A 16,868-nucleotide genomic window follows, 5' to 3' on the forward strand; every position below is an offset into this window, starting at 1 on the left:
CGTGACTAAAATATGCAATTTCACCGGTTTGAGAGATGTGAAATAGCGTTTGCCGCCTACTTTTTTTGATCTCGCGCTCCGAAAACAATTAAAATGCTAGATCCTATCCATCGGCACGAAATTTAAAAAGTCAAATTTTTGCTTCACTTTTTTTTGCTGGAGAAAGCTTAAAGTTGCCTATCTAGCCCTTCGGGCTTTACAGATATCTGTGGCCATGCCCCCCTGGCCGTGACGGGGGCCATGAAATATACTTCAAGCAAAGATTTGGCATTTTTGTGAAGGCATTGATGCTGGGAGATAATTGGCAATCAACAGGTGAAATGCTCTAGAAAATTGGCATTCTTAGGTCCATAAGACCTCGTTTCTTTTTTAATCAGCCGCAATCAAAAAGAAGAAAAACTTTTGATTTTTGTATCTGTTTTTCCGTGTGTAATGTAAATATATTCGATGTTCAATGGTTTCAATGGAATGAGGAAAGCGTTAATGCGGCCTTATAATTTGCTTACGGTTTTTAACTTTTAAATTTGGCATAAACCGGTGCTGACAAAATGTTGAGATTGGCCAAAACCTAAGATCAAATTAAGAACGATCCGAGGTTCAACTTCAGTGAATATTTATGAACAAACTAAATAAGACTAAGACTGAATTAAGATTATAGAGAAACACTAGACACTGCTAGAGTTACACACAGGGGTTTATTTTTGTAAACTCAAGAGTTATTTAGGCAAAATACCAAAAATTTTAATTTTGGCGAGAACTTATTTTGGCGTATCAACAATTTTTTTAATTTTGGCGAATGACCTAAAAAATTACTTTTGGCGAGAACTAAATTTGGCGAATTTCAAGTTCGCTTGTCAATTTCGCCAAAATTAGTTCTCGCCAAAATAAGTTCCCTTAAGGTAATTGTACCCTCCTTTACATAAAGAATGGCCATTTGAACATGAAAGATATCCACCTCTGTTTTTCGAACACGTTGTAACAGGCCTTACATATCACGATTGTTTCTTTATTTATTTGTTCTAATTATAATAATAATATCAGATTATGGATAATATATAATGATTATATAAAACAATGTACAACACTAAAATATATTGGATGTCATCAATATGAAGGATGACATCTGACATCAAAATGGAGAATCGTTTAATTGATATAAGGAGCTCGAAAAATCGCGTAATGTAAATCCAGTACAAATAATAAAAAAATTTTTCTCGAGTGATTTACCCCTTGAGTAGAAAGTAGATGATTCACTTGTTTTTCCCTCCAGAGAACGCTATCTTATTTACTTTGGCAAAACGACCGACCGACCGACCGAATACCTGAAAAACTTTTTAGTTTGTCAGTAAAATAAATTACAAAAAAAAATTAGCAAAGATATAAATAGGACTCATGTGAAATGAATTAGGTTGAAAAGACAGAAGCCAAAGTGAAAGCAGCAGACAACAAACAGAAAATATCTTTCAAAACTAATGAGTAAGTTGGTCTAATTCCGACACCCTTCTTTAGAGAAAGGAATAATATGAAAGCTTGAATCACTGATTGAAAAAGGATTATTCCTCTCTGACCACTAAGCAAAGAAAAACAGTTTCAACCTTTCTATCAATTTCAGCTGATAAAAAGGGTGTCGGAATTAGAGGAGGGGTGTCGACATTAGACCAAGTTACGGTAATGAGTACGCTTGTACGCTAAGGAAACGTTCAATTATTGCCACAATTGACTTTTCGAAAGTAAAACATCGATGTATCGAAAGACGGAAGCAATGAAACAGGAACAAACGATTTTATAGCAAAAAAATGATTTGTGTGATTGTCCTTTCTGTGTGAAAAATAACTTTAAAGGTAGTGCATACTCCTTATTAATGCTCTACTCTTTCTTTTCAGCAATCTTCATTTCCCATACCACTAGAGTCTAGTTTCGCACTGATATCGATCAAGTATGTTGCATTATAGACTAAAAGGTCTGCTGGCAACGCTTCCAAACCTTATTCAACGGACGTATAAGTGATGAACTCATCAATACGGTTGGACTTGTTTATGGGTAGCTTTCTTCTTTCGTGCTTGCAACATATCGTAAAAAGGATCTCGCGTGATGCTGTTCCTACAATATGGAAAGAATACGAAAAATGTAAACCATCAAAGGGGGAGGAGAGTGAAAAAAGTATTTAGTGAGAAAATGGGGGCGGTGATCCAGATTTAGAACGCCATTGGGCGGTGCACTGACCTTTATATATACCATGGACCAAGTTTCTCAACCCCGGTCAAGCAAAATCTTTGATCGGAGTTTTTTTTGAAAAGTGGTACCCTAATGGTAGCACCCTAATGGTAGCACTACTCAATAGCGGTGAAATGTATCGAGAGCATAGATCTACTTTTGATGATGAAGCGCCGTTAGAATGGCTTCTTTGCGGGCAACGCAAAAAAAACTACGATCAAAGATGGTTGATATAGCTTGGTCTAGGGTGTATAAAGGTCAGTGGGGCGGTGTCACTGTCCACGGTTTCTGATTTAAAGTCGCAAATTTCCGGGAAAGTATTAACAAGCAGAACGGAAGTTTTACCTTAAGTGGATTAAATTTTGCGTGGATTAATTTTCGCGGTTTTCGCGATTTTTGGCCGTTTTCGCGAAATTTTGTCCACGCGAAATATTTAAAATCTAAAAATTGGCCAAAACCTCTAGGAAAATGAAAGAAATCGGGTGAAAAAGAGGCTGATTCGCGAAATTTTGTCCACGCGAAATTTTTAGATTCTTGATTCGCGAAAAAAAGTCCACGCGAAAATTTATCCACTTAAGGTAGTCACACAATAATACCTTGCTTTGCAAAATTCATTGTGCCGAAAAGTTGTGGTGAAAGCACTCTCGTATGATTTTCTGAATTTTTCACTTATTTTATTATTATCAATGTTCCTATTATCAAAAGGGGGGCTATTTTCCACCACTCTTGCATAATATTTGTTTATTAGGTTGTAATTACATCATATATTTGTTATGTTTGCAATCGTAAAAATGAGCTCAAACATTTCTGAACTCAAACCGAACGTTTTGACAAAAGGGTTGATAGATCGGATATTCTAATTTCACCGTACTATTTTAGTTTATACCGAGTCTATGTATGTGTGCTTTTCAGCGACGGAGACGGTAAAGTTCTAATTTGAATAGATCCTGACCAACTGAGGACGACGGTAATTCAGCATTTTTACTGTCCTCGAATTTGCGGGTCAGAAGTGCGGGTTTTTCCAAAACGCTTTAGTCACTTTACCGTCCTCAAAAGTGCAAATATATAATTTCGCTTATGACAACATGAAGAATGGAGAAGTTTTAAGAGCAAGTTAAACATTGTAATGAAAACAGACGGAGATGAGGACAGATTTTGAGTAATTAGCGAGATTATGTATCGGAGATATTCTACGGCTACGGTTGCGGGGCTGCCTTTAAGGGTCGTCAACAAAGGCGACATGTCGTTGTCTACTTTGCTCTGTACGGGAAAAACACCAAAACACCGTATAAGCAAAGTCGACATAATGCCGTACGTCAAATATCGAACTTGCTTTCACCCGCCATTACTTGCCTTACTCGCCATTTCCCTCGCCACTTTAGCAGTAGCCGTAGAGAATTCCAGATACATAATCTCGCTATTGATGATGAAGGACAACGTGACTTACTTGATACTTTTAATCCATTCACCCCTCTCCTCTGCCGATGACGCACAAATCCGATAAATATCATGATGACCTGTCAATCAAACAGAAAAAGAAAGAGTTAATTTCGGAGTTTACATTCAAAGACTTAAAAGACAAAAACATTGAAACTAACAAACGAGCAACCATAGTCCGTATAAAAAACCCCGGTCTGGAAACCTTTTGTTTCTTTCCATTGTTTCGAATTTGAACTTGCGTTGAGAAATTAGTTTGTTTTGTTAACTTTTTGATCACGTGATTAAATTTTAAACCAATCCCAAGAGGAATAATTGGGAAGATTTTTATAATTGTTACTAACAAAGGAAAAAGTTAACAAAAAGTTAAATAACCAGGGTTTTTATACGGACTATGGTGCAACATTTCAAAAAAGGCGATAGACTGTTTACCTGTCACCACTTTTCCATCAGACTCAGTTTTGCAGGCTTTAATGATAGCCCCTCCTGGAGCGTAAATTTCAAAACAGTGCTGAAATAAATTGAGAGAGAAAAGGTTTTATTGAGCTGCTCGTATACTTCAATAAGATGAGTTATCTGTTAACGTTTATATACTCGACACCATGTTTTATCCGTCATCTTTAATCGGAGTTTTTTTAAATATTTTGCGAGGGTCTTGGCATTTTGAAACATTTCGGGGGGGGGGTCTGTTTGGAAAAAATTATACACGTAAATATCTTTCAACTAATAATAATGGCTGCCAGTCAATGTTACGGTAGCTATAACGATTAAATCATGAATACAGCTTGATTCGAACTCGAACGGAAATCTAATTTGTTCGAATAACAGAGAGATTCGAATTAAAGAGAATATTTTACGAGGGTGTACCTTTAGCGAGAGCTGAGAAAAAGTTCTAATTATAGGAGGATTCAAGTAAAAGAAGTTCGAATTAGAGAGAGTATCTATCCCTACCTTGCGCCGAATATCGTTATTCTCACGAACTTGCAAATTCTCCAAAGGGATGATGCCAGTTGGTTCTTTGTCCTACCAGAAAAAAAGAGACAGAATTCGAACATGGATGCTTAAAAGGAGCTGGGTTCGAACCAGACAAAAATAATTATTCCTCTTACTCTCGGGTACCAAATAAACAGGCGCGGTTTAGATAAACCGGGGTTGGTGAAAAAATTCTCTAAACTTAATAAGCAGGGGGTTCGGAATAAAAATGTCCTGGGTGGAAATTTTTGAAAAAGAGGCTAATACAGCAGAATTAGGGCAAAACTTTCAAAACCATTTCCCTACTATTAATAAGCGGGGGGGGGGGGGGGTGGTTGGAATGAGGATGTCGCCCCTCCTTGAGGAGAGGCGTTTATTCGAGGGGGCGTTCTTTAAAAATTTTTCTTTCAAGGAGGGGCGTTCATTCGAACAGTAATACGGTATCTACTAAGCGCAACGATAAAAATGAAAAATGAGAATGTGGCCACACCACTTACGCCTTTGTTTCGGAAATAGAAAAGACAATTATCTTTCAAAATGAAATATCTCGGTTTCCAAGTACGATGAATTCCACCTATGATGAACAACAATAATCGCACGATGGGTTATTTTTTCTCATGGCGTCCTCTCAAAGAGAACAGTAGCGCGGTGGCAGGGGGCAGTACCCCCCCCCCAGCGGCCGATTTTTTTTTTTGGGGGGGGGGATGCGCTGAAATACAAAAGGCGCAAAAAGATGCCTCCAATTACTAATCTCGGCGCCCCATTGCTCTTTTAGACGTTAGATATGGCCGTATTAGGCCAAAAAGAAAAAAAAGTACCCTAAAATTTCCGTGGCTCGCTTCGGTCGCGTAATTTTTATTACGATATTTACTTCTCGTCCTAGGGGGCGCTAAAATTAAAATCTTCTTATATTGCCAATACCCAGTTTGCCCAAATTTTCCTCGACCCACCACGCTACTGAAAGAGAGCAATTAATCCTTACACAAACCCTTCAATGAGGCGCCAATGTTTACAAAACAGAAAAATTGAAAAAAACAATAAAATCACTCGTGCAATTTTCGAAATGCATGAGTTATCATGTCATTACGAGCTAATCGCACAATGGGTTTCGCTACTTTTTTTCTGTTGTGAAAGAAAATTACACTGAAAGTGAGCATGTCGGATAAAAATTTCTGCATCTGGTTGCCAGAGAACACTTACCTTCTTTGGTGAGCATTCCTTCGCGTTCAGGATTGAAAAAGGTTTTTACCAAGTCATTCTCATCGTTGCCAGAGATTTCAAAAGGTTGGTTTGCAATACTGCTGAATAATTCCTGGAATGTCAAACGAAGTGTTGGTCAAATATCAATTAACTTGTCCCATAATAATGCGAGCATTTGGTAATAATAAGTTGCAAAAGATGTTAAATTTGAAATCTTAATCAAATCGTTTTAATCTCTTTTTGCCAAAGTTTACCAAGGTTTACCTCTGAATTTTGGTTTAGATTGGTGAATGCGTGCACAATATTATTTACATTCAACTCAAACTCTTGTAGGAACAGTAGGACACTTTGATACTGCTACTTATCATTGTTAACGACTAGAGCAAAGTAAACTAATGTATCAAGCAATCATGCTTCTCTTTATTTTGATAGGTCGGTTTTTAGCGTTTTGATTAAAGCACTTTCTGAAGGTACCGTACTCATTAATTTGAGTATCTCTTTCGAGCCAACCAAATCAAGGAAAGTCAAAAAAACTAGGAGTTGTCATCAAACGTAAAGGTTTACAAAAATTCAACCCTTAATTTATTCATGACTCAAATCAAAATGAATTCATGATATTCGTGATGTAATCTTTGCGCCTAAACAATAGATGTGACGTAACAACTTTACCGCCATTATTGGTGGCAAAAAATTTGGCCCGCTTACCTATTTTGTATTGAAACCGGGGGTTTACGAAAAAGAAAGCTTAATATCTTGTGACGTAATATAATAGAATTAAATATATTTTGGAAATCTATTGTAGATAATTAAAGACTTTCAATATAAGAATTTTTTCTTTGATTTGGAGTATTTGGACTTCTGTATTAATCTTTTCTTATTTTTTCCGGGGGTCCTTGCTTGGAAAACATTGGGGAACGCATTTGTTTTGTCACCAATAATGGCGGCTAAATGTTTTGATTTGGAGTGTCAATCAACGAAAAGATTACATCATGAATATCAAGAATTGAAATTCCATTCGTAGCACTCTTCATATGAAAGTACTTTAAGCGTAAAAACTTTCGCGCGCAGAAACTTTTGCGATGTCGAAAAATCGCGAAATCTACGACATTTATAATGAAGCGAATATAGTCGCTCTCATGTTGTCTTCTGACCAGCCACCAGAACCGTTGGAAAATCAACAGATCGGGCGAGACTCGACATTTATATTCGCGAATTGACAAAAAAAGATTTTTCGCGAGCATAAACTTTCGCGAATGAGGTATATTTTCACTAGAAAATTCAAATTTTCGGTGCATAAAACTGATGTTTTGATCGTTCACATGTATTCAAACCACAATTGATGGACTTCAGAGATTTCAGAGAGGAAAAAGAGGAAAATTTGAGTAAATTTTCTTTTCAGACTTTTTTTTCACGAGCAATAAGCTTTCGCGAGCAATAAGTTTTTGCGAATTACCCTCTCCAGAATTTTCACAGACATTTACTTTCGAGAAAAGGGCTAAAATTCTGCTCGCGAAAGTTTGTACGTCTAAAGTATTTCATTGTAGATTTACCTCTCAAAAGGACCTCCAAACGGTATCTCATTACATGAAACATTGGAACTTATATGAAAATTTTTAAAAATTGCCAAAATCTGTTCCTAACGATAAAACATAAATTAAAACTTGGCCTTTTAAGGCTTTTTAAGCATCTCAATATGGGACTCTTGATCAAAGTAATCACAGTAGCAATAAAAAACAAAATAAACCAGCTGCGCTGGAAGCTCCGGCTTAAGAGATTAAAAGATGTGAAAGATGAGCTTGCCCACAAACTGCTAATCAGAACAGATCAGAAAGCAAAGTAATAATTCTATTGCAGAGCGAGTATGAGAAATAATCTTAACGAATAAATAAACCAGCTGGAAGTTTAGCTCTTCTAAGTGATTACACATGCACTTTCTTGCCTAAAGAACCAACACCACCCCCGCCCACTCATCCTCGACTAAAAAGTTCAAAATTGGAGCTACATGAGATAAACATTTAGAAGTCAATATTTCCAAGTTCTTGATTTGATTGTCCAGATAAAATTTCGGGGAGAAAAATAGCCTAAATTAGAGGCCACGGGCTTTTAGCTAAGCATTATTTTTTCTGTTGGGATAATACTTGAGGGAGAGTAGGACAAACCAAATAAAATGGTACAATAGTGTGTATGTAATAAATAGTGGTATATTTGGAAAAAACCTGTTTCTGGTTTGAAAAATCTTCAAAAGTAACGGTCGCCCCAGCCAATGAAATTACGACAAAGTCCAAAAAATATAATTTTCAGTTATAACACTGTGAAGATTTCTCCGATCTTGTTCAAATTTACACAGGAATTGTGTTTTAGTATCCTTTACTGAATTCTCATAGTGATATTCTTCTTTGAAATTTTGCCATTCCAAAAGTAAATTTAAAGAAAAACATATAGTGATATGTTTGTAAAAAATCTGTGTCGGGTTTGAAAAATCAAAGAAACGGTCGCCAGCCGCGATGAAATTAAGACCAAGTCCAAAAACGATCATTTTCAGCCATAATACTGTGAAAATTTCTCCAATCTTGTTCAAATTTACACAGGAATTGTTTTTTTGTATCCTTTACTGAATTCTCATAGTGATTTGTTTGTAAAAAATCTGTGTCGAGTTTGAAAAATCAAAAGGAACGGTCGCCAGCAGTGATGAAATTAAGACCAAGTCCAAAAACGATCATTTTCAGCCATACTGTGAAAATGTCTCCAATCTTGTTCAAATTTACACAGGAATTGTTTTTTTTGTATCCTTTACTGAATTCTCATAGTGATATGTTTGTAAAAAACCTGTTTCGGGTTTGAAAAATCTTCAAAAGGAACGGTCGCCCCAGCCAATGAAATTACGACAAAGTCCAAAAAATATCACTTTCAGTTATAACACTGTGAAGATTTCTCCGATCTTGTTCAAATTTACACAGGAATTGTGTTTTAGTATCCTTTACTGAATTCTCATAGTGATATGTTTGTAAAAAATCTGTGCCGGGTTTGAAAAATCAAAGGAACGATCGCCAGCCGCGATGAAATTAAGACCAAGTCCAAAAACGATCATTTTCAGCCATACTGTGAAAACTTCTCCAATCTTGTTCAAATTTACACAGGAATTGTGTTTTAGTATCCGTTATTGAATTCTCATAGTGATATGTTTGTAAAATATCTGTGTCGGGTTTGAAAAATCAAAAGGAACGGTGGCCCAAATAATTATGAATACAAAACAGGATCATATTTAGCCATACACATAACACCACAAAAACTGCTCAGATCGTTTTCAAATTTGCACTGTAATGTTGTAATTTTAGTATTCTCTTTCAAATTCCAATGGATGTGTGTTTGAAAGTTTCATTCCATTGTCAAGTTACAGAGTTTTATGGTTTTGTGCGTCCATAAAACTAGAGAAGTTAGCCATATGCAAGATTTAAGCACTCTAGCAGCTTCATTGACGATTCATGGCCAAAACTTCTCCAAAGTCATTGTTATAGACCAGTATGCATCAAAATTCTCATAAATCATGTCCAAAACATCATGAATAATGATGAAAATGATCACTATCTTTCACTGAGATTTGCAGCTAAGCCCACACAGCCATCTTTATACTTTCGCAATATTATCGAAATCCAGATAATCCGTTTTTATTAAATCGGAATAGATCATCGGATTAGATAACAAAAAAAAAATGTCTTGACCTTGACCGTCGTTGTCGGAAGAGAGAATTAAAGGCTCCTAGGCCGGAGCAAAAATAAGAAAAAGAAACAGGCCAAAAATCAACGACCAGGTGAATCAGGGTGAATAGATGAGGGGGTGGGGTTTCAAAACACGGAAAAAAGATATGGTCAGTATGGTCACACACCTCAAGCATTTCACTTGGTATATCTCCACCATCGTTTATCCCTTTGTTCATTTTGATGAAACCTTCAACAGTAATCTACAAACAAAACAAAAAAAACGAAATCGTAAGTGCTCAATATCACGGATAAGCTATTATGCGGATAAGCTATATTCTACTTTGAATATAAAATGAGTGCCAACATCAGAAATTTCCTTCGCTGCTATTAAATGGTACACCAGATGAAATAAATAGTAATGAGAGGGAACTAGATGAGAAGGCCTTCCCGGTCAAGGAAATAGAGATAAGTGAAATTACCTTATCTTTGACGTTTGGGTTGTGAAGGCTCGTATTCAGCATGATGGTTGAGAAACTCAACACGTAACATGTATCTGAAACATAAGTGAAGTTGTTTATTATCAGCATGATGGTTGAGAAACTCAACACGTAACATGTATCTGAAATATAAGTGAAGTTGTTTATTAAAAATTCTTTCCTGTTTGTACTAAATAATCGTGTATTCCCCAACCAATGAGATTTATATTTACAGTTTCACTAAAGGGAGCATTAAAGTGGGCTTAGTAAAGCTCAAATTGTAGATCTGTATAACGATAAACTTGGTATACACGCACTCACTATCTGGATAATGCTATCACTTTATCTTACTAACATTCTGTTAATTGGTAGTATGAAGGTTTCGATCATAGACTTGCACCGCAATGGACTGTGTTCGAATCCCAAGCACTTCAAGGCAGGGATACGGTGATGATTGAGAGAGAGAGAGATATATGAGTGAATGTAGAGTCACTCATATATTATTCTCAATCCGGCTGATAATGGAATGGAATCGATTGGCGTCAAATGTGCTTAGTAAAGGTCAAATTGCAGATGTAGAACGATAAAACTTGGTATACAAAGCTCAATGAGCACTGATTCAAGCCGAAATGAAAAGCAATGAAACAAATTTTTTTTTGCTTTACATGGTGTCCTGAATAAATGTCGTGTGTCACAACATGACTAAAAATAGAAAATATTTATGTGTGTATGCCAAAAATTAGTTTGAGTGTGTTTTAATATGCTTTACATGGTGTCCTGAATAAATGTCGTGTGTCACAACATGACTAAAAATAGAAAATATTTATGTGTGTATGCCAAAAATTAGTTTGAGTGTGTTTTAATATGCTTTACATGGTGTCCTGAATAAATGTCGTGTGTCACAACAACAAGTGTGTTTTAATATGATGCATTTGTTAATGTCTTTTTAAATCGTTTGAAAGAAACATTTTACTACACAATTGATATTTCATTTTTAATCCATTTCTGCTTCATTGTAACCAGTGTGGCATTAGACATAATACACAAAATTTTTTGTGCTCTTCAGGACACCGTGTCCTTTTTTAACCACCCTTATTTCTCTATTCAAAGAAACCGAAATATAATATTTGATAGTACCTGCAGTTTTGAATTTCCCCGGGTTGAGTAAACAATACTGTTCGGCAAAAGATTCCATCATGCGATCAATCTTTTGAGCTTCTCCTGGCAACCGGAAACTCCACAAAAAATCTCTAAAAGTTGAAAAATTTTGTGGATTTTACGGGCTGTATTAAGTGCGTTTTGTTCATGATACTGAAGGAAAGCTGCGATCACAACTATCAACGGTAAAACGCAAAATTCTGGAGTTGATTCAATTAATCATTCCATTAAACAAAGTTCAATTTAAGTTTTGATATCTTCCACTTTTGGCTTTGTTATCATAACAGACAGACGGACGGACTGACTTACAAAGGTTAATTTAATAGAGGGGGCCTTAAAAGAATGTCTAAAAGTTAGATTACTGGGTTATCCACCCAAAATATTATATACTCTCTAACATACCTGAGTGCAGCATCCAATGTTTTATTTTCGAAATCATGAAGTTGAACAAATTCCTTTAAAACTTTCAACTGTAGGTCCAAACTGAAAGAAAACAAATGTTCCAAAGTCAACGTCCTCTTAACTTCAAGATATCTAAGATCCAGTAGTAACATCAAAGGGTCCCTTTACCCTTAATAAAAAGTCAACAGTCAATTCACACATTTCAAAGTTTATGCTGCTATTATAGGGCAACCCTTAACCCAAGGGTCCCAATAAAATCCCAAAACATTAAAAAATCTCAAAGCAAAGGGGGTTTAAAATTTTAGAGATAGATTAGCACTGCAACGACTTTGAAGTAACTTTAAAGTTACAGTGGTAATTTTCAAGAAGGAGCCATATGAAGATTTAGCGCCAAAAGCGGAGCAATCAGAGGAAACACAGAAATTTGGCTCACATAATCATGCAGAAAACATTGTATTTTCAAAATGGTCAATTCATATAGATAGGGATTTAGAAGACTGCCAGCAAATTTTACCTAACAAGACTGTGAGTTCTCTTACTCCAAGCGAATTATGACAAGAAGTTACTTAATCGTATCACTAAATTGCTCTCCAATTGATTGAAAATCACTGACTACACTATTGAAAATTTTACTTTTAAGAAAAGGCAGGTTAGAAAAGAGTGTGTTTTTGGTGACATGTAAAGTCATTAATTTACAAATTTAAAAATTTATTTATTTATTTTTCTCAGGATCTCGACTCCAATAGGGACGCTTTTTTTTGAAACACCGTGTATTTCCTGAAGAATACCGTAACGTCTTACTTTTCACCCAAATATTCACCAATTTTGACTTTATTTAGACCATCATTTTTGTACAAGAACTTTGCAATGTCTTCAGGTGTTTCATTGATCAAACCATTCTTCGTAATATATTCCAAACCCTGATAATAACAGAATAATAATAATTGATGAAAAATTTATCACTAATTTTGTAGACGTTGGTCAGTAATCGAGAAATCTATTATTCTTCTAAGCAAAGGTAGAGAGTTTATCGCTAACTTCCCTAACACCTTGCCCGGATGTGCATTATTACATTACACAATATCGATGCTTCTTATTATTGTAATGAGAGTTGATTAAATTAAACTAGCCGGTACCCGGCGTCGCACGCCGGTTTAGCTGTTGCTGAACGCATTTTAAAGTCCTTTGGATGTTGGGAAGCTGGCTTAAAATACGATGAAGTCAAAATTAAAGGGAAAACTTCTCTTCAAAGTTTGACTCTGTCCCTCCCAGGCCACGTATCTTTTAACCATATTTTGAAAAAGATTTTTAAATTGTTGCAAAATAAATCAGAAAGGGCGTTATTCAAACTATACCATACCGGCGACCTGCGACGTCCGAAACAACTTTGCAATTAGATTTTTTTCTCGCTTCGCTCGCTTTACATTTGCCGTAGTTGTTAAGGATTAGGAAAACTTTGATGTCAAGATAAGAGGAGTGAAATTATAGACATGACACGAGAATTGTCGAAAAAAGGCAGCCCGTGGGTACTTAGGCAAGAGAAGGATACGGGCATGAGCCGTTCTTAAGGATGCCTTTTTAAAAATGGCAGTCCCTGTAAGGGTTAGAAAAATTAGGAAATCAAACTTCAGTCCCACTAAGAGTCGGTAAAAATAGGGAAAAAAATTCAACTTTTTACCCCCAGAAAGATAGAAATTTAATCAAATTAGTCCCAATAAGGGAAGCAAACTTCACAAAATTTCGCTTGTTTCTTCTTCTCTTTAGTCTCGCTAAGGATCAGTCAGGCAGCTAGGACACACAGCTAGAAAAGCGTGATAGCGAAATTTTATGTTGCTTTTTATAAACTTTTTGAATTCAACAATGAATGATTTAGATTTACAGCAATATAATTATCGACATAGATGTTTATAAGTCCCTTTTTACGAAGAAAGATCTCTTTTTTATACCACCTTTCGAATGTATTGTTAATGTTGCTGTTTAGTTGTTCCAACAAACTTGTCTTGTGATTCTTATGTTTTAACAAATGTTTTAAATTTGTTCTTTTCTATAACAGGTTTTGTTTGAAAGATTTTCTTTTGTTTTGTTTTGAAACGAATTCGAATTTCTCAAATCAAATAAGGTCGTTAATTACATTCGAAAACATAAAACAAAAGAATAGAGAGAAAAAAAGAAAAAAACATAAGAGGCGGCCTCGGGCACGTCTGGGCAGAAATTATAATCTATCAATCAAAACAAACCCTTATCGAACAACTCAAAGTCTTTATAAAACGGCGCGAATCTGATTTAACACATTTGTGGAGCAAGAACTAAAAGTTATATTTTGGAAGAACAAAAACATTGCGTGCGAAAACGAAAGTATAACAGACAAACATACAAAACGACATACAGACTACCGCTATTAATATATAGATTCTTATTTCAAACTCAGAGTTTCAAATCTATGTATAAGAATTGTTAAGCAATCCAGGCAGGTCAGTCAGTTTGTAAGAAAAAATATCTGAAGGATCCAGGCGCAGGGTTCAAAGTATAGCCTCAAACTACTTCATTCATTAAATTATAAGTCTTGCCTCTCAAGTCGTTTGCCACTGTGGTTGGAAACTTACTGATTTGGAAAAATAAATGATAGTAAAGGGAATGCTGAAGGGGAATTTCTTTATTCAACCTGTTCAATAGAACCCCTTTACCTTTTTCACGTTGATATTGAACTTTTTCACTCCCACTGCCAACAGCTTTTCCTTGGAGCTTGCAGGACTAAAAATGAAGCCATCATGTTTTGAATATTGCCCTTTTTAATAATTTTCAATCTTATTAAAACTGATTAAAACAATTTTCAATAAACAAAAACATTTATGATGAGGATGTAAGAAACGTTGAATAAAGCCCAAAAATGCAAAGATTTGATGACTCATTTCAGAATTACAGTTTATTATTATGAGTGAGGAGTAAGACGATTTCTAACCTTTCATCCTGTTGATCCATAATCTCCAGCTCTTTGGATATTTCTGTAATCTCATCATTAATTTGCTGTTGATGGAATAAGTATAAATAATTTATATATATTCATGAGGTGAAATAGAATAAAATTCATGATATGCACCACTGGAGAGTCTTCGAGCTGTTCTGAGAATTTTTTAAATTTTCAACCCAATACGTCACTTAAACAATAGAAAAAGTGATCTATTGGGTGGAACAAAAACAGAAAAGCTACATAATTTCGTGAAGTCATTGCAGTGGTGCATATCATGAATAGTTTGAATAATTTAAATCTGAAATACCCTTGTTTTGAAGTAATTATTCTAGATTTTGGGAACTGTATTGTAAGCATCATTGTGGATTTAATAAAGCCCCCCCCAAAAAAAAAACAATTCAGGGGAGAGGTAAGACAAAATAATGAGGTGTGTCCACTTCTTACCTGTATTTCCTTTAAGACTGTTTCTTTTCTTTTTTGAAGCTCTTGCAAAATGATTTTCTCTCTTGCTGTTAATTCTAAATCGATTTAAAAAAAATGCTGCAGTCTTAAATCTCATCATTGTATTCATGATATGCCATCACTGCAATGACACAATAGATCCAACAGCTGATTTGTTGTAAGTGACGTAAAATCAGTCAATGCGTCACTTGCAACCAATCAGCTGTTGGGTCTGTCATGTAATGGTAGGACATTGCAATGGTGCATATTATGAATTGTGGTTTTTTGCCAAACAAAAGTGAGTGGGCCATAGTAAAGGCCTGCTCAAATTATGGTTTTCGGTTCCTAATTTTTAAAGAACGTTTTCTTTGGCTTTATTTAGGGGAAAATTTCCTTAGCATTTAAGAAAATCTGTTCATAACATTTTATTCCTCTCTAAAATTTAACTCCCATTATAAAAAAAATCAACATACCTTTCTTTGTCATTTTGCCACACAGTTATATGGAAATAGTATTTTGTTTGTTTAATACTTCTCAAGTCATCTCTGTTTTTTTTTACCTGAAATAGTTTAACATTAAAAAAAATGTTTGATTAACAGTATTGCTGTAACCAAATTTAAGTTTAGGTAAAAGCATATTAGTGATATGGAGGAAGAATGGAATGGGGACGCACAAAAATCAAACACCACACACAAGTGTCTTTCTAATCGAGTAGAAACCTGATAAATGTTTTGCTTGTATTATTGTATCCGTACTCTATTCATTATATATATAAAAAGATCTGCTTCAAAAAAGTCTCAAATCAATGACCCAAATTTTTTATAAGACAGGCTTTTTCTTTTACTTTTTATTTATGGTAAAATATTTTCCACCTCTTATTGCAGTCTTGAAAAGCATAAAATAAGAACAACAGGAAGAGGTGACTTTTTTTTGCACTTGAAAACATAGTCTTTTTTACTAAAAAATATATAACGCAAATCTCTTGTTTGTTTTTGGCTGGCTACACTTCTTTTTTTTTTTAAGAAACACACTTTTAAGAAACATGAGGCTCACAATGCCTAAAAACTAAAAAACATCTAAGAAACATGCTGAGGCTGAGAATGAGAAAATAACATTTTTAAAACGGTTAATTTTTAGAACCTTCCAATCTTTGCATGAAAAATAGGCTGATTATGTCAAAAAGTTTAGAAACATGTAAGAAACATTTAAGGCTCAAAAGGCCGATTTCTTAAGAAACATTGAGGCTGCTTGGTAAAACTAGTTTCTTAAAAAAAAAAAAAACGTGTAGTCTATTCTTTTCCTTCGCTAAGTAGAATATTAGTAAGTAGTATAATGGGACTCCCCAAGCAATTTTAAGTACCTGAAAAGCAGATCAGCTAAAAGACTGCACTTTCTTTCACTGGTCTGTGACCAGCATTCTGCCTGTCTGTACATTTTTTTAAATAGAAACAAAAAGAAATGACAAAGTAAAGGAAGAAGAAAAGAATTCAAAGCGTGGTGATGGGTTTTATCTTTTTTGTATATCTACAGTGGGACTTCTAGAAAACCAGTTATTTGCTAGCTTCAAATGCGAGGTAAATAAACACAGAGGAGGTTGCATTGGGACCATTGAGTTTCAAGCCTGAAGGGCTAGAGGCCAGACTCCTGGATGGGAAATAATTTTTGAAGTTAGATCGCCGCCAAAATTCGATCCTTCAAGTCATCCCGTCGTACTAGAAGTTTTCAGAGATTGTTCTGCAATAAAGTTTCCAAAAAGTTTGTATTTATTCTTTCATTGCCGACAAACGCATAGGCCGCAAAGGCTACTTAAAATTGCTTGAGGAGTCACATATAAGACAGGGGATGGAGACAGAAACACCATTAAATACTAGAATTTTTATGTAAATTTAGTAAGTAGTAGGT

The 16,868-nt window shown here is 35.2% G+C and overlaps 1 protein-coding gene across 1 annotated transcript; it reads right to left on the minus strand.

Moving 5' to 3' along the window:
* Positions 1–941: 941 nt before the first annotated feature.
* LOC136819660 (cytohesin-2-like) lies at positions 942–15,530 on the minus strand. The gene is made up of 15 exons (XM_067075906.1): positions 15,440–15,530; positions 14,970–15,043; positions 14,517–14,581; positions 14,242–14,308; positions 12,359–12,477; positions 11,558–11,638; positions 11,135–11,247; positions 10,001–10,074; positions 9,707–9,781; positions 5,824–5,935; positions 5,121–5,197; positions 4,603–4,674; positions 4,084–4,162; positions 3,662–3,731; positions 942–2,100 (listed from the first exon to the last, which is right to left on the minus strand). The coding sequence occupies exons 1-15, from the start codon at positions 15,450–15,452 to the stop codon at positions 2,016–2,018; spliced, it is 1,176 nt and encodes a 391-aa protein (XP_066932007.1). The 5' UTR covers positions 15,453–15,530; the 3' UTR covers positions 942–2,015.
* Positions 15,531–16,868: the final 1,338 nt, after the last annotated feature.

This window comes from Clytia hemisphaerica, unplaced genomic scaffold (assembly GCF_902728285.1).
Source record: "Clytia hemisphaerica strain Z4C2 unplaced genomic scaffold, Clytia hemisphaerica genome assembly, whole genome shotgun sequence".
Classification (NCBI taxonomy): Eukaryota; Metazoa; Cnidaria; class Hydrozoa; order Leptothecata; family Clytiidae; genus Clytia; species Clytia hemisphaerica.